General features: G+C 29.2%; 1 protein-coding gene across 3 annotated transcripts in view; it reads right to left on the bottom strand.

The window, feature by feature from the left end:
- Window positions 1-22,579, bottom strand: part of Ctps (CTP synthase) — a 71,396-nt gene extending 48,817 nt beyond the window's left edge. For all 3 annotated transcript variants that reach the window (XM_075375573.1, XM_075375576.1, XM_075375575.1), the window contains exons 1-2: window positions 22,265-22,579; window positions 421-591 (exon numbers count right to left, since the gene is read on the bottom strand). In XM_075375573.1, the coding sequence (XP_075231688.1) occupies window positions 421-591; window positions 22,265-22,430 (337 nt within the window). In that variant the 5' untranslated portion in view covers window positions 22,431-22,579. The remainder of the gene's footprint in view (window positions 1-420; window positions 592-22,264) is intronic.
- Between the last annotated feature and the right edge of the window lie 865 nt (window positions 22,580-23,444).

The following is a 23,444-nucleotide window of genomic DNA, read 5'->3' as shown; positions in this document are numbered from 1 at the left end:
GGAGTTCCAGAATCATAATTACACGTGTATACATATAAACAAATAACATTATAAAATATACACCCTCATTTTCAAACCAAGTAATAAATATAAGATTCTATAACTTCATGAAAACAAAAACCTAACGTAACTCCGGAATATCAATCAATAAAACAAATTCAACTAAATTTAGTCACTTAAAAAATCTAAATTACATGTAGGATAATACCTTTATACTTAAAATAAATAACAATCCTTCAGGTAAAATTTCTCAAGGTATTTTCAAAGTATACTTTCTTGCTGAAATAACAAATTACTTATTTACTATTAACTTACACCTTTAAAATCAGTAATTACCAAATTAAACCTGTTTTTTTAAAATACTCTACAAGCAAAAATAGTATAGTTTGTATAAATTAGATGCACAAAAATCATAATTACCTTGAACAGTTTTACCAAGATAATCACCATTTCTTTCTTTATTAATAACATGCTGATATATTTTCCCAGTAGTTATATTGTTATCTCTATGTAAAGTTACATCCAAAAATCTTTCATAATTTCCTAAATCCAAATCGACTTCACCACCATCATCCAAAACATAAACTTCACCTGTAAAACAAATTTTTTTTTTTTTAAATCAGAACAAATTTTATTTATGCTTAACATTACTTAAACAAAATTAAACTTAAAAAAAAATTATAAAACCTGCACTAATATGAAACTACAAATCTAATATATTAACATATATCATTATCGACTACTGTCAATTACAATTTTACTGATGAAGTCTTATCCCAAACATCCTGTGATGCAATAACAACACGGTTCAAATATTTTTAAATGTAGGGCTATTTTTAATGCTTTAAAGATTTTTATTCATTTCTTATGTAAGAAATGAATAAAAATATCTCCCACGTCTTATACATGTGTATAAGACGTGGGAGAAGATTATGAAAAAAAACTGTAACTTCCGTTTATGAATTTTTATAAAACATTGTTTTTCTCTAATAATTCAGCATGCTTGATTTTCTTTTTTTGTTCAGTTAAAAATGAAACTTTGAGAAATACAGACAAAAATTGCAATTTTATATTTTGAAAATAAAATAAAAATAACTTCAAGGTTGAAAAAAAAATTGACATACTCAAAACAACTCTAAAGGAAAATTTATCAGACCACATGATAGTTTTAACAAAATTGGAATTAAGTTTTACATTAATCCCTAAAGTTTAAATAAATCATAAGATATTTATTTATGATTTTATAATTTTAAGTATTATTTATTACAAATCATAATTCCAATGATGATAATATATCAAAATTATCATCTTCAAGAAAATATTCATCCACATCATGTCACAATCAAATTAATCATATCGTCTAAAAAAATTTCCTCTACTTCACTCAATTAAGTCTTCTTAGGTAATCCTAAAAAAGTAAAAAAAAAATTATTTTTGTGAACTTATTTATATCATGACTTATAGTGATTTTAAGATGCTGACTTCTAGATGAGCTGGCCTTTGGTTCAATTCCTAGCAAGGATCTGCCACTTTTTCCATTATAATTTATCACACCTTCCTCATTAATGTGTAAAAACATAGATGAGCTTATATTAATAAAATAAATTTTTAATTTATTAAAATAAGATTGTTATAGCCAATTTTAAAAACAATTTTCAATATTATAATCATTAAACTAAACCTCCTTTAAATTGCTCAATAATATCAACAAAAATTTTTTTTTTTTTTTTGTCTTCAGTCATTTGACTGGTTTGATGCAGCTCTCCAAGATTCCCTATCTAGTGCTAGTCGTTTCATTTCAGTATACCCTCTACATCCTACATCCCCAACAATTTGTTTTACATACTCCAAACGTGGCCTGCCTACACAATTTTTCCCTTCTACCTGTCCTTCCAATATTAAAGCGACTATTCCAGGATGCCTTAGTATGTGGCCTATAAGTCTGTCTCTTCTTTTAGCTATATTTTTCCAAATGCTACTTTCTTCACCTATTTGCCGCAATACCTCTTCATTTGTCACTTTATCCACCCACCTGATTTTTAACATTCTCCTATAGCACCACATTTCAAAAGCTTCTAATCTTTTCTTCTCAGATACTCCGATTGTCCAAGTTTCACTTCCATATAAAGCGACACTCCAAACATACACTTTCAAAAATCTTTTCCTGACATTTAAATTCATTTTTGATGTAAACAAATTATATTTCTTACTGAAGGCTCGTTTAGCTTGTGCTATTCGGCACATTATATCGCTCCTGCTTCGTCCATCTTTAGTAATTTTACTTCCCAAATAACAAAATTCTTCTACCTCCGTAATCTTTTCTCCTCCTATTTTCACATTCAGTGGTCCATCTTTGTTATTTCTACTACATTTCATTACTTTTGTTTTGTTCTTGTTTATTTTCATGCGATAGTTTTTGCGTAGGACTTCATCTATACCGTTCATTGTTTCTTCTAAATCCTTTTTACTCTCGGCTAGAATTACTATATCATCAGCAAATCGTAGCATCTTTATCTTTTCACCTTGTACTGTTACTCCGAATCTAAATTGTTCTTTAACATCATTAACTGCTAGTTCCATGTAAAGATTAAAAAGTAATGGCGATAGGGAACATCCTTGTCGGACTCCCTTTCTTATTAGGGCTTCTTTCTTATGTTCTTCAATTGTTATTGTTGCTGTACATGTTAGCAATTGTTCTTCTATCTCTGTATTTGAACCCTAATTTTTTTAAAATGCTGAACATTTTATTCCAGTCTACGTTATCGAAAGCCTTTTCTAGGTCTATAAACGCCAAGTATGTTGGTTTGTTTTTCTTTAATCTTCCTTCTACTATTAATCTGAGGCCTAAAATTGCTTCCCTTGTCCCTATACTTTTCCTGAAACCAAATTGGTCTTCTCCTAACACTTCTTCCACTCTCCTCTCAATTCTTCTGTATAAAATTCTAGTTAAGATTTTTGATGCATGACTAGTTAAACTAATTGTTCTGTATTCTTCACATTTATCTGCCCCTGCTTTCTTTGGTATCATAACTATAACACTTTTTTTGAAGTCTGATGGAAATTCCCCATTTTCATAAATATTACACACCAGTTTGTATAATCTATCAATCGCTTCCTCACCTGCACTGCGCAGTAATTCTACAGGTATTCCGTCTATTCCAGGAGCTTTTCTGCCATTTAAATCTTTTAATGCTCTCTTAAATTCAGATCTCAGTATTGTTTCTCCCATTTCATCCTCCTCAACTTCCTCTTCTTCCTCTATAACACCATTTTCTAATTCATTTCCTCCGTATAACTCTTCAATATATTCCACCCATCTATCGACTTTACCTTTCGTATTATATATTGGTGTACCATCTTTGTTTAACACATTATTACATTTTAATTTATGTACCCCAAAATTTTCCTTAACTTTCCTGTATGCTCCGTCTATTTTACCAATGTTCATTTCTCTTTCCACTTCTGAACACTTTTCTTTAATCCACTCTTCTTTCGCCAGTTTGCACTTCCTGTTTATAGCATTTCTTAATTGCCGATAGTTCCTTTTACTTTCTTCATCACTAGCATTCTTATATTTTCTACGTTCATCCATCAGCTGCAATATATCGTCTGAAACCCAAGGTTTTCTACCAGTTCTCTTTATTCCGCCTATGTTTGCTTCTGCTGATTTAAGAATTTCCTTTTTAACATTCTCCCATTCTTCTTCTACATTTTCTACCTTATCTTTTTTACTCAGACCTCTTGCGATGTCCTCCTCAAAAATCTTCTTTACCTCCTCTTCCTCAAGCTTCTCTAAATTCCACCGATTCATCTGACACCTTTTCTTCAGGTTTTTAAACCCCAATCTACATTTCATTATCACCAAATTATGGTCGCTATCAATGTCTGCTCCAGGGTAAGTTTTGCAGTCAACGAGTTGATTTCTAAATCTTTGCTTAACCATGATATAATCTATCTGATACCTTGCAGTATCGCCTGGCTTTTTCCAAGTGTATATTCTTCTGTTATGATTTTTAAATTGGGTGTTGGCAATTACTAAATTATACTTCGTGCAAAACTCTATAAGTCGGTCCCCTCTTTCATTCCTTTTGCCCAGCCCGTATTCACCCACTATATTTCCTTCCTTGCCTTCTCCAATGCTTGCATTCCAATCACCAACTATTATTAAATTTTCATCTCCTTTTACGTGTTTAATTGCTTCATCAATCTCTTCGTACACACACTCTACCTCATCATCATCATGGGCGCTTGTAGGCATATAGACGTTAACAATCGTTGTCGGTTTAGGTTTTGATTTTATCCTTATTACAATGATTCTATCGCTATGCGTTTTGAAATACTCCAACAAAAATGTAACTGTAAAAAAAAAATAATAATAATAAATAACACTAACGTCACAATAAGCTACATTAAGAGCTATTATATATGCAATAACTAGCTATTATATAAACAATAACTATTTTTGATGTTCTACAAATACTGTAAATAAACTTAAAACTCTAAATGAAAATATAAATAATATAAAATTGTTATATATTAAACAATTTTTTTTTTTATCATACAAAACATGCTATTAGTTTGAAAAATAAACAAAGTGGCCAAGCATGAAATGTTCTTATAGGTTGAACCCTAGTATTATATTGAAAAAAACAGATTTACAATAAATAATTTTCTGATATCAAAAAGGTTAAATTAAATTTAATCTCTGAAGTACCAATATCATTTGATCAATGGGACTTAATCACCGATACTGTATTATGGTTTGAACAAAGACTGCAATAGGCTTTCAGTCAATTATAAGGCAACAAAAAGTCAAATTAAAAAAAAATTATACGTAATATACATGTAATGTCAACATTTTAATACAGCTCCTCTATTAAAAAAAAAATTCTTCAAATATTCATTAATCTGTGAAAAAATATTTCACATACAGTTTGGTAAAACTTAAGACTTTGATTTTTAGAGAATGAATTATTTAAAAAAGAAGGGGCTTCCTTTATAACATTTTTTTGAGAAGGTAGGAACTATTCATCACTACCTAACCAATACGTATAGTGGGAGTTGGAGGATCAACAATTCCAAAAGAGATCATCATATTTTTTATATTTTTGATACACCAACTTTTAACCTGTTCACTTAAACATTCAATGTGGTTTTCAAAGTGGTTTTGTCTCCTAAATGATTTTTAAAAAATTAAAAACGCACCCATTTTATAACAAAATGTAAGGAAACCTTACTTAGATCGATTACAACTGGAGAATCATGCAATAGAATAAGTTTCAAATAATAAACAGATATTTGTTGTTTTTTTTTTAACAGATATGCTAAATTTTAAATGTATACCTTATATACTTTTTTATTTTTACATTTTTTTAATTAGTCCAGCTAATTCTGCAAAAAGAAACAGTCCTAGAGACATGCAACATGGTTTAATCAATTGTTAGTTTAATGCAATAAATAATTATTTACGTAGTCTTTAGTTTCTTAAAAATTTTGTTTTTTCTTTATTATATAAAATTAGCAGAGGGGATGATTGTATGAAAGGGGACAAAATGTTGCAAAATTTTCTGTGACAAGTGAAGAAGCCGTATGCTGCAGAAGTACTCACAATTGAACTACATGTCTTTTATAAACCAATCATTTAAAAAAAAAATCAGATAAAAGAAATATCCCCTTTCTTTATATTCTGTAAACAATATTTACCATAATCCTTATCTAATAAACAAAACAGAATTTGATAAAAACACTGATCAACATACATTTATCTGATTATTCATTAAACAAAACTAATTCAACTGTGACAGTCTCTAGGACTTGTAATGGGAAAATAAACAGGTCTTAAAACCTAAAGCCTAAACTAAACTTAAAACCTAAATAAAAGTATAAAAGTTAGACAATTGAAATTTGACAAATTTAAAAAAAAAATAACACAAACAACCATTTAAAATGTGGAAGAATTTCTTTGCAGGATTCATAAGATACAATCAACCCAAGCAGCCTCATACGAATTTCATTCTAAAATTGGGCCCTTTTTATATCTAATTAAGTAAAACTCTTATTCAAGGAAAACTTACTAAAAGCAACCAACAAATGTAAAAATGAATGAGATAACAGCTAGTATATTAAATATATAAAACTGATAATCTGTTTCAATTATTAATCCTCAAACTTGACTGCACATAACGTTTATTTAGATATAAGTAACAATTTTTAATCTGCTTCATGACATACAATGCTACCTTAATAATAAAAATCTGATATGGACACTACATGACTTTCTTGTACACCTATTAAATAACATATACACATTTTTGCTGCACTTCATTTAAACTTGTTTCATTTTAAAGTGAGATACAATCCTCTAATTCTTTAATAAAAGTGGACAGTTGCATAACTGCTACAATATTAGTTATTATTAATTCAACAATCTTACCTGAAATATTAAGTTACAGTAAAAGTCCCTATATTACTCTTTAAATAAATGTAAGTCTTTTACATATCTAACACTATGTTTTCTAAATTATTATGATGTAACCATCAACAAAATAAAAACAGAAATGAAACAGAAGGTTACTAAATTTTATAGCAATATTTATTATAAAGTACACTGAAACAAACACATAGAAATAATACGATTCTAAATTATAATTGTCAATTAATATTAAATAATCAGATGTTTCAGCAAATCTGATGTGGACACCACATCTTGTGAGTGACTTCTTTGTATGCCTATTAAACTGCATATACATATTTTTAAAAGTACATAAAATTTTATTTCACTAATATCTTCTTTTTTTCATATTTTTTTTATTATTGAATTATTATTTATTGTAATCTTTTTTACAATCAGAGGTTAATTAATAAATCAATACATTTAAATTTTTTTTTAAATCTGAAAAGAAGTCGGATTCGAACGATGTCCCTTCCCCTTGTAAGATCAAACATTTCATTAATTAAAATTTTATTTGGCTATAACTCTGGAACCAATGAAAATAAGTAACACTTATGATATATCGCTGAAAAGCTCTCAATGAGGGCTATTACTCCAATTAAGAAAAAATCCAAAATCCAATTTTTTTTATATTTTGGTCTAAAAAAAACCAAAATCGATTGCAATAAAAAGTGGAGGTGCACAACTAGATGTTAGAACAATCCTAAATTTAAAATTTCAACTTACTGCTAATCGTTTTTGAGTTATGAGAGATACGTACGTACGTACGTACAAGTCACGCCGAAACTATTCACAAAATGGAATCAGGGATGATCAAAATGGATATTTCCGTTGAAAATTGAAAACCGAAATTATTCGCGATCACAATATTTCCTTTACTTCGTACAAGGAAGTATAAAATGATTTAAAAAGTAATTTAAATTCCAATTATTTAAATATAAATTTATAAGCTAAGATAGCAAAACCAAATTAAACATGTTAAAGGCTTTTCATAGATAAATAAAATAAAAATAAATTTAATAATCGCCTATTAATTTTGTTTACTATAATTCACCCTATACAAAGATAAATATACATTTAATAAACAACTCTAATACACCCACCCGATTAAAAATGACTAATGATTATGGATTTTATACTACTGAATTAACCAGAAATTTAACTTTATACAATACTGGAATTTATTTTGAATAAAAGCTAAAATCATAACTAAAAATAAATAAAGTGGAAAATGAATATTAACCGAAATCATTAATCATACTTTTGGTAATCGCATATTAAAGTAATAATAATTTAAAATTAAGTCTTAGAATATAACTAAATACTTAAAAATTGATCACGACAAATGCTGAAATTAACATTTCATCCTAAATCTAATAAAATAAAATATTAGTTCACAAACAAACAAAAAAAAAGCAGAAATAATGATAAAAATAATTTTATTGAAGAAACAATGATAATGCAATATAGTAAAATCCGATAAGTAAATGTTTCTATAAAAAAAAAACCATGACCCAATATATTTAATGCAAACTTGTAAAAACATTGAACCACTAAAAATAAATAAATAATTTATAAAAGTAACAATCTACTACTTATCACAATCAGTGGATTTTAGAAATTTATAAAGCAACAAAAAAAAAAAAAATGCAATTAAAATAACATAAATGTCAATTTAACCATAGTAATAAATTCACAAAATTAAAAAAAACCTAATTATTTTCAATTATAATGCTCTATACACAAGAAGTATAAAATAGCATTTAAAATTATTATTATATTAAATCAGCAATAAATCTATTAGGCTTATCTCATAAAAAATAAACAATTTTTTGAAGCCCAGAAGAAATGTCAGTTTTAGAGATCAAATGCGACTAATTAAAATTCTTACATTTGAAAGGCATGCATAATAAAAAAAAAAATTATCAATTAGAATATAATAAATGATCAAATAAAATATGATCATGTTGATTGGCTTTAGGGCTATAACCGAATAATTAAATTATTTACAATTTATATTAAACATATACATCGGCAGTTTCCGGAAATTAACTTCATAACTTACAGCAATGTTTATATTTTCGAATTGTTCTGTTTGGTTTTCAACGAAAATTTAAACACTTTATTGACGTAAATTACATCGACTTTCTTAAATTAATTTATCAAGAAATTTTGTATTAAAACTTTATTTGGTTATGACAGTTTAATAAAATAAATTTGGTAAAACCTAAAAGTATTCTTTTTGACTACCAAGTATTCCATTGATTTCACAAAACTTTTATCGGAAATTACTGAAGATACAATTCCAAGACCCATTTTTTTTTATAAGACTGCAAAGAAAACCTACTAAATTTGTTCAATAATTTATATCTATAGAATTTCGGTACAACATTATTTCATCTTTAGAGCAAAGATCTTTCACAAGCCAAAGTTGAAAACAAAGAATTTCAGTTCTATGTTTATATTATATGAACTTTTTCTTTTTATATATTTAGTGCGTGCGTGTGTGCGTATACATTCAGGTGGTTATTCTAAATCTAAAAATCTGATGTGGACACCACATGACTTCTTTGAACGCCTATTAAATTACATACACACATTTTTTTTTTAAATGAAAAAGAAACATAATATTATATATTTCATTAACAACTTCTGATATTTTTCATACTTTTATTGTTATTATTGAATTATTTATTGACATTTTTTTTACAATCGGAGACTAATAAATTAATATATTTAAATTAAAAGAAAAGTTAAAAAAAAAGGAGATGAAGTCGGATTCGAACCGATGTGCCTTATATAGTAAGATCCAAATAATTCATTAATTAGAATTTTATTTGGCTGTAACTCTGGAACCAGTGAAAATAAGTATCACTTTGATATATCGTTGAAAAGCTCTCAATGAGAGCTTATAACTGCAGTTACGAAAAAGTCCAAAATCCAATAAAATTGGATTTTGGGCTATATGGACACTTTTGAACCAGTCGATTGCAATCAAAAGTAGAGGTGCACAACATGTTATATCAGTCCTAAATCCAAACATCCTACCACTAATCGTTTTTGAGTTATGCGACATACAGACGTCATGCCGAAAAGTCAAAATGGATCAGGGATGGTCAAAATGGATATTTCCGTTGAAATCTAAAAAAACCGAAATTTTTAGTGATCACAATACTTCCTTTACTTCGTACAAGCAAGTAAAATAAGAAAAATAAATAGTTCTAGAAATGCGGTTTTTTATTTACGTTGCAAAAATAATTCACGCTGATTTTGCTACATTTGCAACATGATAATGTTTTTGAAAATAATTTAAGCGAAAAATTATGTATTTTTATAAGAACTGTTACAAACTAAACCTAAAAAAATGTTTTTTATTTATTTTTATTTTTTGAGTATTACTTAACTTCACCTTACTTTTAGATCTAGAATTATTTCCCAAAATAGTGTCCTTTTCCGAAGGAGCACCTATATATACATACGCCCGCGCGCATACACACACGTATAGACTGAAGGGGGAGGGGAAAGCATTCATGTAGGGTTAATAATTGTAAATATTTGTTTTAATTTATAAAAAAATATTTGAAGTTAGATTAATAATGTACACTTTGTTCAACTCAATGGATATCTACATTTGCCTTACATAATATAATTGTAAATATTTATGTTGTTTATTGTATTCAAACAATGGTGTATATTTACTGATATATTAGATACCTTGGTAATACAAAAATTGTGTGATATTTGACAATGCTCCATACTTGCAAGAATAATATTATATATTTATTATGATAATCATTTACAATAACAGTGATAAACGTAATTTTTGTTTCCTAACATGCGATACATGATTTTAATCTGTTTTTTGATGTTGAAAACGAGTATGAACTCAGAATCTTTCTATCATCCACTATTTTTGAAAAGTTTTAAAATTTTTATTAACGGATTTTTTTTTCATTTTTCAACGTATAGTTAGCATTTTAAGCTCCTACATTGTATTTTGTTAGCTCATTTTTTATCGTTTCACTTCGTTAACATAATTTGTAAGCTACAAATTAATAATACTAGACAAAGAATTAAATAATACCATAGTCACATATTACGGCATCAATATCTAATACTGAAGAGTGAGCCTTCATGGACAAGATTAATCACGTCTGTGCAGATCTAAACATGTAGCTGAAAACACAGCTGTGTTGTTTGTATTAAGCATTGGATTTAGGAATTAATTAATTTTTTCAGTCTTATTGCTGTCTTAAGTTTGTAACAGTGCAGTGTCATAATGCCTCGAAATTGTGTAAATGATGTGGATGCTTTTTGTTATTTATGTGGTGAGTTTATCGTAAAATCAAATAGAAAAAAACAATACACCTTTAATTAAAAAATCATATATTGTACTTTCAGTGTAAAATTGATCAGGAAAAACGTGGGCTCCTCATATAATAGGCACTAATTTTTCTGTATATTTAAGAGGATGGCTGAAAGGCACACGGAAGGCTTTGCCATTCCGTGTGATGAGTATGACTCGCACACAAACTCATGTTTAAACATGAAAGTGATAGACATGAATGTTTGCGTAATCCTGAATCCAAAAAAAAATTATAATGAAATCGTAAACCGTAATGGTAAGAGCATCGCGGATATCATTTCTTCCGCTCAAAAAACAAATATTTCTGTAATATAAATAAAACGATACTGATATCAACAAAAGGTAAGACCCTACATTTCTATTATCAAATTCTGTTACTAATTTAAAATTTTCTTTTCAAAAATTATCGAGTAGCGCAAAGGAACAAATTTAAAGAAATAAAGTTACAAAAATAGCGGAGTCAGTTACCAGTAAATTAAACGATTCCTTTGATTTAAATATTTCTACAGAAGAAACCAGTTTAGTACCACAAAATTATGTTGATTTAGACAGGGAATATGACGGCAGGCCGGGCCGCTGTCCGGCTTGCGATGTGGAGGAAACTCCACATACCGTGTCTTTTTCTGTTGAGCGAGGTTCCAAAATGCACGGAGGTGCATGCTGGATGCCCTGGATCGGGTGGACATTTTCAGCAGATAATGCTTCAGGGTGTGAAGCAGTGGACTATTATTGCAAATTATAACAGAAAAGTTTTAGAACTCAGTAGGAGAAGGCGAGCAGCATTGGCGCGGCCTGCAAGGGAATGAGGCGTCGGAGGATGCCGGGTTGGACAGGTCTGCGGCTGAGTACCTTGGGGGGCCTTTCTAACATGAGGGGGGGGTCGCTTTGGTGCGGTGAGGCCGTGGACACTCCACTTCCGCTGCCTGAGGGCGTTGACCTCACGTTTTTAATGATTATGGTTTGGTCGCGTGGGTAAGTGATAAGTAGTTGAGTTTGTGTGTGTTGGTTGGTGGGTGTGTTTTGTGGACAACTCTGGGTGAGGTTGTGGAAATTTAATTAACTTTTGAGCGTACTTTGGTGGATAAGTTATGTCTTGTGGCCATGTCTTGATTGTAGTGCACTTGTCTTGTGTTGGCTTAATTGTATGAATGTGTAAATGTGTGTGATACGTCTTAGTACCTGTTAGGTGTTCTATTTTTCTGAATGTTTTTCTCTTTAGGTATTCTTGTAATGGTTTGGTATGGATGATGTTTGCTAGTGGAGACCGAATGTGTGTGTGGGCGCTTATCCCTCTCCAGAAGTAATGCTTTATTAGCGGTTTCCCAGGAGGTGGGGTCGCCAGGGGTGGAGGTTTAGTCGGTAGTGTACAGGAATACACACGCATTTTTTGTAACAGCTTGCGGAACCTGTTAGCGAGTCCGACACTGCTTCGGCGCCCGTAAATGGGGTTCCTCCACCTAAAAAAAGTGATTTTTCTGATAGCTTCTCAGCCCAGTATAAAATTAAAAAAAAAAAAATCATAAATTTGTGCTACCATCAAGATGATTTTGAAATCACAGCTAAATGGCATTTTTTTGCCGCATACCATGGAAAAGGACCATGTGATGGTATTGGTGGAACTGTAAAAAGGACTGCGACTAAAACAAGACTTCAAAGGGCAGTCAACAACCAAACTGTTACACCTTCTGAAATGTACAATTATTGCAGACAATATTAAAAATATAACATCTTTTTTTGCTTAATAAAGATGTTCAGGAAACTGAAGAATACCTCATTTCTCGTTATCAGGTAATCACAACAGTCCCAGAAACATGAACCTTTCACAGTTATGTTCTAACAGGTCAGAAATGTATTCTGAACCCCACTGCGAGTTGGTCTAGCGGTGAACGCGTCTTCGCAAATCGGTTGTTTCGAAGTCGACATTTCTAAGGTTCAAGTCCTAGTAAAGGCAGTTACTTTTATACGGATCTGAATACTAGATTGTGGATACTGGTGTTCTTTGGTGGTTGGGTTTCAATTAACCACATATCTCAGAAATGGTCGACCTGTGACTGTAAAAGACTACTCTTCATTTACACTCGTACATTATCATCCTCATTCATCCTCTAAGTAATTCTGAAGGTGGTTCCGAAGGCTAAACAGAAAAAATAAAATAAAAAGGTATTCGAAAGTCAATCCTCTCAATCAGAAAAATTTACGTTAGTATCAGTACACAAGGACATTCATTAGTTTCCGATTGCTTTATAGGTTTACCAAAGTCAAATGTAAAAATTATGTCTGCTGCATATACGATGGCAAGTAGCGGTTAGGTGAAGCCATTTAAGTCAAAATACATGAAAATGAAGAGGAATATCTCACACCTTCAGAGCTTTTTTTCTATCAACTACTGGAAGAGGACACAACATTACACCAAAGATGAATGAGAACTTATCAGTTCTACTCAATAAAAAAATGGCAGCAACACTAAGTTATGTTAGCTAAGTTTGTTATAAAAAAGTGCAAGATTTATTCATAACTTCCATTAGCAGGAGTAAAATAAGGTAAAAGTGAATTGAACAACTTGTTAATGTATTTGAATTGTTTATCATTCTGTAATTTATTCATCATTTTGTAATTGACTACTTATTAATTATTCATTTATTCATTCTGAGTTTCGTTGTAATTTTTATAACCTCAAAAAAATACTTAACATCAGTATTTTTGGATACGTTTTTTACGGTTAGAAGGAGCGGTTTTTTAGCCGTAGTTTTGCCTTCATTACTCGTCAACCTCTTTTACCAACACAATAAATTTTACGTGGTTTTAAAGTACATAAAAAGTACTTACTACTGTGAAAAATTTCAGGTTTTTGCCATCTGTCCCACATGTGGTTTTTGGGTCCCAAATATGAGACATTTTCAAAATTTTACAATTTGGCGGCACATTTTTTGTAATGAAGGACTCCCAGCAAGTCCAATTTTTTTTTTATACGTACTACTAGTGCCTAAGAGTTAAAAGGTAAAAATAGGCCTGTTACCTTAAGCCCTTCATTATTTATTTTAGGCCAAAAAAATAATAACTGTAAACGAAACTTCAGTAAACATTACAAGATTTGTTTATGTAACAAAATGAATTTTGAGTACACTAAGATGAAGTTCCATCTTTACTTTTTTCAAACGGCCTTTTTGACCATCTGTACGATGCAAAATAATACAGCTCACGGAAAAAATGATGAAACTGGCTGTTTTTACATTTTGGCGAGTTAGAAGATAGTCTATTACTCAACAAATTTTTTTTTAAATATAAAAAATATTATATCATCAAAATCACAAATAGTGATGCGCTGATCATTTGTTGAATTAAAATGGAATGCCCTGTGAACGTCAATTACAGGAAAGTTTAATTTTATATGTAACAATTTTACTTTTATCACAATAACATTCACTATATTTTCATAATTGAAGCAGAGCATGAAGGACAAGTTGTCCCAACAATATTTTGACACCATATTGTTTTTTCAACTGGTTTAATAACTGGTTAGAAGAAATTATCACATTTCAAGGTAAGAGAGCTTGAAAGTATTAAATTCCATACAGATTTTTATTTATTCCCAAATAAAGATCATATTTTGGATAAGACTGGTTCACATATCAGAATATTTTTGGTTTTTCTCATGTCAATTAGGGTGGTGGGGGGGGGGGGGATTGTTCACATGTTAATCAAACCTAGTGATTCTTACAATTACAAAAGAGAATTGTAAAATTCATACGTTTTTTTTAAAGATTAACTTTTATTTTTTTTATAAATACTTATGACTAATGTGAAATGTAAAAATTCAATGTTATATACATTAAAAAAAAAAGGTGTTGGTAAAGAAGGAACCTCTGAAAGTGTGTTCTTGAAAAATAAAGGATAAATTTAAAGAAAATATATGAATTTTTAAATCAAAAATACATTTAAAAATTTTCCTTACATTTAATAATGAAGTGGATTCATTGATTTGATATATATATATTTATTTTTGTCTTCCGTCATTTGACTGGTTTGATGCACCTCTCAAAGATTCCCTATCTAGTGCCAGTCATTTCATTTTGGTATACCCCCTACATCCTACATCCCTAACAATTTGTTTTACATATTCCAAACACTGCCTGCCTGCACAACTTTTTCCTTCTATCTGTCACTCCAATATTAAAGCCAGGTTGACTTAAGCCAGGTCAACCATTCCAGGTTGACTTAATACATGGGCTGTAAGTCCATCTCTTCTTTTAACTATATTTTTCCAAATGTTTCTTTCTTCATCAATTTGCCCCAACACCTCTTCATTTGTCACTTCATCCACCCATCTGATTTTCCTTCTCCTATAGCAATACATTTCAAAAGCTTCTAATATTTTCTTCTCAGGTACTCAGATCGTCCAAGTTTCACTTCCATATAAAGCGACGCTCCAAACATATACTTTCAAAAATCTTTTCCTGACGATTAAATTAATTTTTGATGTAAACAAATTATTTTTCTGAATGAAAGCTCGTTTCGCCTGTGCTATTCGGCATTTTATATTACTCCTACTTCGTCCATCTTTAGTAATTCTACTTCCCAATAACAAAATTCTTCTACCTCAATAATCTTTTCTCTTCCTATTTTCACATTCAGTGACCCATCTTCATAATTTCTATTACATTTCATCACTTTTGTTTTGCTCTTGTTCATCTTCATGCAGAAGTTCTTGCGTAGGACTTCATCCATGCCATTCATTGTTTCTTCCAAATCTCTTTTACTCTCAGCTAGAATCACTATATCATCAGTATTGGATATATACATATATAATAACTTATTAAACATCGTTCTAGCATCATCTTTACAAAATGTATTATGTCCATTATCAAACGCTGTCAAATTTTAAACAATTACAACTCTCATCCATTACTCAGTAATCTATTTAATAAAGAGAACTGTTTGATATCTAATTTATGAAAATCAGTGCTACTATACTGGAATTACAGGGGAGGCAAACAAAAAAACAAAATACAGATTCTAATCTTGCCACCACAAAAAAAAGAAAGCCATTAATCAATATTTATTTTAATCATAAGCGCCAGATGGTGAGGCTAAAATGTTTTTTCCCTTTATAAACATAAGGTAAGTGTAAATAAAGTAATTTTAATATACAATTAAAGAAATAGATATTACCAACATTTTTATCAAATAAAAGTATTTTATCTTAATAAAAGCTATAAATAAAAAATTTTTAGCATAATACAATAAATGTATATAATAACATATTACTGATAAATGTATACAATAAATGTTATATACAATTAAAAACAGAAATTACAACATAAATAATCACAAACACGTACATATTCCCTACCTTAATATGCAAGACAATCATGCATTATCTAGAAGGTAATATAGTAATTTAGAATAAAATAAATATCGCTCTTTTGACTATAAAAATAATTGAGAAAATAACATCACAGAAATATGTTTTTATTCATATACGTTATTAATATTCAATAATATAAATTTTATATTATTTTATAATTTAAAACATAGCTGAAATTTGTACTGAATATGCAGTTAAGTAACCAACAGAATAGTCGCAAAAAATCATTCAAAATCTACTTTCCTTTAAAAACTAGACCAATATGCACATTTACTTCTCTTTCAATGCTACTGTTGACCTCATTTAAATCCACTCCTCTATATATATATACCATTAATAACTCACGGCTGTTTTGATTCCTGCCAACATTAAGCAGTCTAAATAACATTATATGTGTGCACTAAACTAAATATTAGTTTGGCAGTTCCTTTCTCATTTCAGTAAAATTCTGTTAAATTTTCAAACATCTACATCTATGTTCAACATTTACCAATATTAAACCAGAGGACAGCTATTATCATCATATTACACAAAATTAAATTTCAAAATATGAATATGATGATCAATTCATCTGAAATTAAATTAAAAGTTTTACTTTTACATTTACAATGTTACTCTGTTTTCAATTTTTTAGCAATTAATGTATTTAAAATTTTTATTTTATTTATTTTCTTTGAATAACTGCATTATTATTACTTCAAAAAAAATTGCGTTTGTAAATACTCTTAACATTAAGAGTACGTTAATATCATTCCTTTTTCAATTATAATTTTGTAGTTTTTAATACTGCTCCGATCAATGTTTTTAAGTTTCCATCGATTCCTTCCAAACAAAAGATTCTGAAATAATTTCTCATTTTTATCTGTGGAATAGCAAACCTACCACTCTCAATAACATCTGTATAATTATTTTATAATCTGGATAAAAAATTTATTTACTTTCTAGAAAATGTTAATAAGTTTATTAAAATCAAACTTTACTTGGGAAATTTATATAAATACTAACGTATAAGTATTATTAATAATGATGATAATTGATGTCTGATAACAAGGACTGTAGTAATAAAAAATACACAGAGTGATTCATGCAGAATAACTTTCAGGACATGTTCTACTGTTGAAAATTCAAAAAGAAAGTTCAAAAAAACGTAATTTGAAAAAACGCTTCGTAAGCGAATATTGGCGGCAAAATATTTTCTCCCAATTTCTGTGTCTTCAGTAAAATTAACCCAAACAAATTCTTTGGAAAAAACTGAAGGTTAAACTCAGATATTTTATATGTATATGATCTGAAAATTGAAAAAAAAAATTAGCTCCCATGGTTGTATTTTTAGTATTTTTTCAAGGAATCTGGAGTAAAAGATAAAAGACGGATCGAAAAACACACTATTTTATGTCTGGTATAAAATACCTTTATTAAATGTGTAATTAATATGTAAAAATTCTGAACAAAATTTGTACAGAATCTGATTCAGAGTAAAATGGTATGAATAATGTCCAAAGAAACCAAGTACAAATGTAAAAATTTTAATGTTTATTAAAAACAAAGCATAAAAAAATGTGGTAGATTTTTAATGTTAACTAGGTATTAAATGAAACAAAATTTTCAATATTTTTTCATCAGTAAAACTTGTCCCGAAAGTTTGTTACATTCTTCATGAATCACTCTCTCTATATATGGTTAGCAATAGTCAACAAACTTTCCTGGCATCTACATAAAGCTTGCAATTTTCTTTTATCAAGCAGATACCCTTATGATTCTTCGTTTAAAAGTAAATTGATGCAAAAAAAAGTAAATTATTATAAAAATTTGAAAAATACCACTCTATCCAAAAGCATCACAAAGCACAGATAGAAATACCTAAAATCATATTCTGTACTATTTAAAAAATAACAAAGGTATTTAAAAAAGAGATTTCTCCTCTACTTTGATAAGGATTGAATCTCTCCTTTCGATTGAGCAAGAAAATGCTGGTAACTCATCTGCATAATTATCACGGCTGTATTAAATCCATCCCAAGTGTGTCACCTAATGGTAACTGCACAACCATTTCACATATTTGAAATTTTTTTTTATTTGTTCTCTAATATTTCAAATGTTCAAAACCAATTTTTTAATAATTTCTTTGTATGCGCTAGATTAAATTTTACATGTCCCATATGCCAATTTTTGTTTTTTTTTGCCATTTGCAGCTTTCCCTATATATTGTAAACTAACTTAAACTTTGACACAAAAATCATTTTTTTTTACATAAAAATCTGTGTATAATACATTTATAGTATATATTTTTCTGTAAAATACAAAGGTTCTTATTTTAAGTCTCGTAAGTTAATTAGTTTTAGAGATATTGAAAAAACTGAAATCCCAAAAAATGGAAAAATTTGACATGCAAGGCATTGTAAAAATTAACCTGTATATAGTGCATATAAAATATTTAAAAAAAAAAAATTGGTTTTGAACCCTTGAGATACGAAAATGAATGTACAAAAAAATGACAAAAATTGTCATGCAACCATTTAATTTTAGATTAGATGATTTTGTATGGAATGATTCAGTTCTGACTTTATAAAAATACATCAATATCCTACGTAGATGAAATAACATACCAAATTCATGATTACTCAACCATTTCACACATTAACCAAAACTGAGCCAATATACAAACATGCAGAGCTACAATGCAAACAAAATGGTTAACTGGTTACAATACTTTCTCTTATTTCAGCACTGTATTGTAATATGAAAAGTAAATAGAAAACTCATTAAAAACAAATTTTTACTGGGGTATTTTTCAATTTGTTTTTTATATGCTAATAATTCATGCGGAAATTTTGGTAAATCTTATTTCCACAAGTTAACAGTAATCTTCCCAAATAGCTCGTTCATTGTTTTAACAATCTATTTAAATAAATGAATGGCCTTAAAGAACTCAACTAAACTTTTCAAAATTTTGATTGAGGGTTTTTTACCAGTAAAATATCACATGATAATTCAGAAGTTTTCATGATATTGAAAGAGATTTTACTTTGTCAGGACTTTAAAATAGCAACATCTCTTACTAGTGAAATCTACACTATTAAATAAAGAGGAAGAGGGTTTTTGTTTGTTCAGGAAAAACAAAACCTACCTGATCAATAGCAACCAAATTTTTACCCATGTTTCTTGGCATAACTGAGGTTTTTAGATATATTTCATCTCGAATAATTTTGGAAAAAAATATATGTAATAATGCAGATTGGCCTGTTGAAGCACTGTGAGCTAAGTTTGAACTGAATGATTATGAAAATCTAAAAACCGATTTCTAGAGTTTTTGAAATTCCAAGTTCCAAAAGTAAAATGGATTTTTGAATTTTTTTAATACCCTGTTATTTTTTTTAATTTCTCTGTAACAAATGAAGAAATCAACCTGATTTTTGGTGAGTGTAATCTTCATGTCAATAAACCAATTTCTAGATTTTTGAAATTCAGTCTTGAAATGAGATGAAGAAAGGCAAAACAAATTTTTAACAGCGATTGTAAATTTTCCCAATACAGACTATAGTAAATGAGATATTCAGTATATTTTGGCTTGCAAATACTCTTCAGATAAATATTTAAAAACCATTTTCAGATTTTTTAAGGGGTGCGAAGGTATACAGCGCAGTGGCTCAACTAACAGAGCCACTACCACAGTTACTGTATGTGTGACTAGCTGCACCTGCCTCTGGTTATTACTTGACTAAAAAATATAGAAAAGAAAGAAAATGCAAATAACCACATAGTGCGGGCAAAGCTGCAATGAAGAGCTACTGACAGATAAGTTAAGTTAAGTGAAGTTAAGTGAAGAGCTACGTAGATAAGTTAATTTCAGGTTGCAATATTTAATACAATAACCAAGAGATAATTCTTTCTTCAAATAATTCAAATTTTAATATAGATATGTGGATATTTTTTGTCTTACAGATACCTTGAGACAAAAGAAATATTCTTGAATTTTATTAACACATTACACAAAAGTATAGCTTTTACTTTTGAAGTGGAACAAAATAATTCTATCAATTTTTTTAGCTTTAAATATGACTAAAAACAATAATAAATTGGATTTTAGCATACATCATAAAACCTCACACACTCTGATACTTTCATTAATAGTACATCATTACACCAATTTGCACATAAATTAGGTACTTTTAAGTTATATTCATAGATTGTTAAATATTCCGATGTCAGATGATAATTTTAAGAAAGAATTTAATATTATAAGACAAATAACTATAAATAACAGTTACCAAATTAATCTTAATGCTTTAGAATACATTATACAAAATTACAATTAACAAAGTTTTTCTTTCAAGCAATTCATTCCAATCAAATTTTGCACTCTCATATAAGCAAACCTACAGACAAATTTAGTAAATTTTTCAGAAACAGAAATTTTGATATTGCTTTCTGATAACTCTCTAGGTAAATTGTTTAAGTAAAGCTGATAAAATACAAAAATCAGGGTTTACAAACTTGAATATGGTTCTTGTGATTATATTATATTAATATTCTAATATAATATACATTATATTGGAAAGGCTGGTAGATCTTTTCAAAAACATACATAGGAGCACAAATCTTGTTCTTTCAATAACAAGAAGGTATCTACCTGTCAACTAATTGATGAAAATCATGTTTTTAATGGTAATCTCAAATTATTTTATGTTGAGAATAAAGGTTTGAAACTGAACCTTTTAGTCATTGGAAACTTACAACTTTAAAAATTCTTATTTACCTTTAAGTGATCAATTTAATTTGAATAGTTCACTGTTATTACTTAACACGAGATGGGTTTTGTACCTTATTATAAGTACCACACCTTTTTGTGAACTGACCAATAGTATCGATTGTTAAATGTATATATTATTAATATATGTGTACACTGTTTATTGTTGTTCCATTTGTTTTATGTATTTACCTTGTTCTTTTTATCATACTTTTAAGCTTCTGTATTCTGAATTTAACATCTGAACAAGGTACCTTGTATTGAAATAGCTGTCATTCTGTTTTAAATTTTGTGAAAATCAAATACATTTTGTTTTCATTTTCTTTTTGTTATGATGGATTTTTATCAAGTAAAGACTTCATCCAACAATTATAAGAAATGAAAAATGGATGCAAAGGATTCGGAAACGAAGGCAAATGCTTAAAAATCTAAGATGAATTGGCTAGGACACCGGTTAAGAGAATGTCTCTGAAGACCGACACTGTGAGAATTAGTTTCATACTGATGTTACAGGTTCCACCACTATTGAAATATTTTTTTTACAAATCAAATATGTAGAAAACGTTTTTATTTCTACAATGAAATGCGAGATCTCCTGTTTTTTCTTGAAATTCACGGCTCTCAGTCAATTTAATGTATTCCAATTTTAGATATACATAAAAATCAAGATCATAGGATGACAAAGCAGTATGAGAGAAATAGGAGATTTTGCACTAGTGACAACTTTTGATAAATGATGAAGATGAAGTTCAATCCTTAACAGACCATTAGCTACAAAACCAGGTGTCCTAACCAGAAATTTTCACAAATACTGCATAAGTATTGGTGAAATTTTTTAAGGAGATTTTTCAGTAAGTTAAGTATCATTCTTTCGCACTTCAGTTTGTTGTAGAATTCATATATGGCATTATTCCAACATTTTTATGCAAAAAAAAGGCAACACAACTGTAATTGCGATTAAGTCTGTAGTTGCAATGCTCAGTAGACAGATGCAAATGACAAATCATCAAAGATACTTCATTTTCATCTAATACAAAATCAAATCTAATCTATCTGTTTTTAATACAACTACCATAACTGCATTGGTATTCAAAAATAATCCTTAAAAAAACTATAAATATACAAATGAATTATTAATGAAATTGACAAAAACTACAAAATGTAGTTCTCCATTAAAAGATTAGCACAGCAAATGAAAAAAAATATAAAAATTCAGGGATTGCTTGCAACCCCTTAAAAACCTTGACCTTCGATATGCGACCACATGGCGCCAAAACTGGCAGTAAATCGATGATAAATTAATAATTAACAATACTTGTTTCAATAGATACATACCATGTTCATACGGTGAGAATGTTCCTGCATCTATATTAATGTATGGATCAATTTTAATTAGAGTAACTTGTATACCGCAACATTTTAATATCGTTCCAAATGTGCTCGCAATAACTCCCTTACCAACACCGCTAATGACGCCACCAGTAACTAAAATATACTTCATTTTATTTAAAAAATATTTTCTAATTTTACTACAACTTTTCAAGTTTCAAAGCCCGAAATAATTATAAAGAGAAACGTCAGTGATGAAGCCACTTGCACACAGCGTCACAGCCCGCCGACACAAGCGCACAAGCATATGTGCTTAGCAGACAGCTGACGGAACCAGTGAAAACGTTTTTCAGGTTGGCCAACCTAACAACTATCGCATTCTCTGTAAAGAAGATATCTCTTCTACAAACATCTAAATTAAAAGAAAAACTTGTACATATTACTTACTTTACATATAAAAGATTAAATATAACTTTTCCCTCGAAAATGTAAGAATGGTTTTAAAACAATTTCAATACGCTAGTGTTATGAAGGATAGGTGGATTAAAAGACTATAAGTTTAAATTGTAATTTAAAAGACTGCTAAGTTTAAATTAAGTAATTTTAAAATTATGATTTTATCTAATGGGAATACTTTTAATTTTATAATTTTTTAAGCTCCGGGACCATCGTTAGGCGTTACTTCAGTGGATGAGACGAATGACAATTTTTGTAGCATGTGAAAATGCCATCCCTAACCGGTATTCGAACCCGGGACCTCCGACTGAAAGGCCGAGACGCTACCACTCGCGCCACGGAAGCCTTAACATCACTTGTTAATAATTACCAGCTGAATTTATGGTCAGCTTACAGGTTCTTAGAGCCATATATTTATATATTTACTATTTAACATCAAAATAATTATTAGGATTTAAGAATGTATTTGCCTACAATTAGCAATAAAAAAATCAAACAAACATAATGCATGTCTATATCATTCACTGCCTTTATGAGAAATAAGTTCTGTTCAGACAAAATTTCCATGCACCATTAAACTCTACTGAGTAGCCACAGCAAAATAAATCCTTCCACATAAAAAATAAACATTGGCAAGTGGCATAGCTGCACAAACGGAGATTTTTTCTTTGATTATGCCCCAAAGGGACTGTCACATGTTAAGTCTGGACTTTTAGATGGCAACTAAATT

This window comes from Lycorma delicatula, chromosome 9, assembly GCF_047948215.1.
Source record: "Lycorma delicatula isolate Av1 chromosome 9, ASM4794821v1, whole genome shotgun sequence".
Taxonomy (NCBI): Eukaryota; Metazoa; Arthropoda; class Insecta; order Hemiptera; family Fulgoridae; genus Lycorma; species Lycorma delicatula.
The sequence above is the reverse complement of the archived record's forward strand: the minus strand, read 5'-3'. Positions and strand labels throughout refer to the sequence as shown.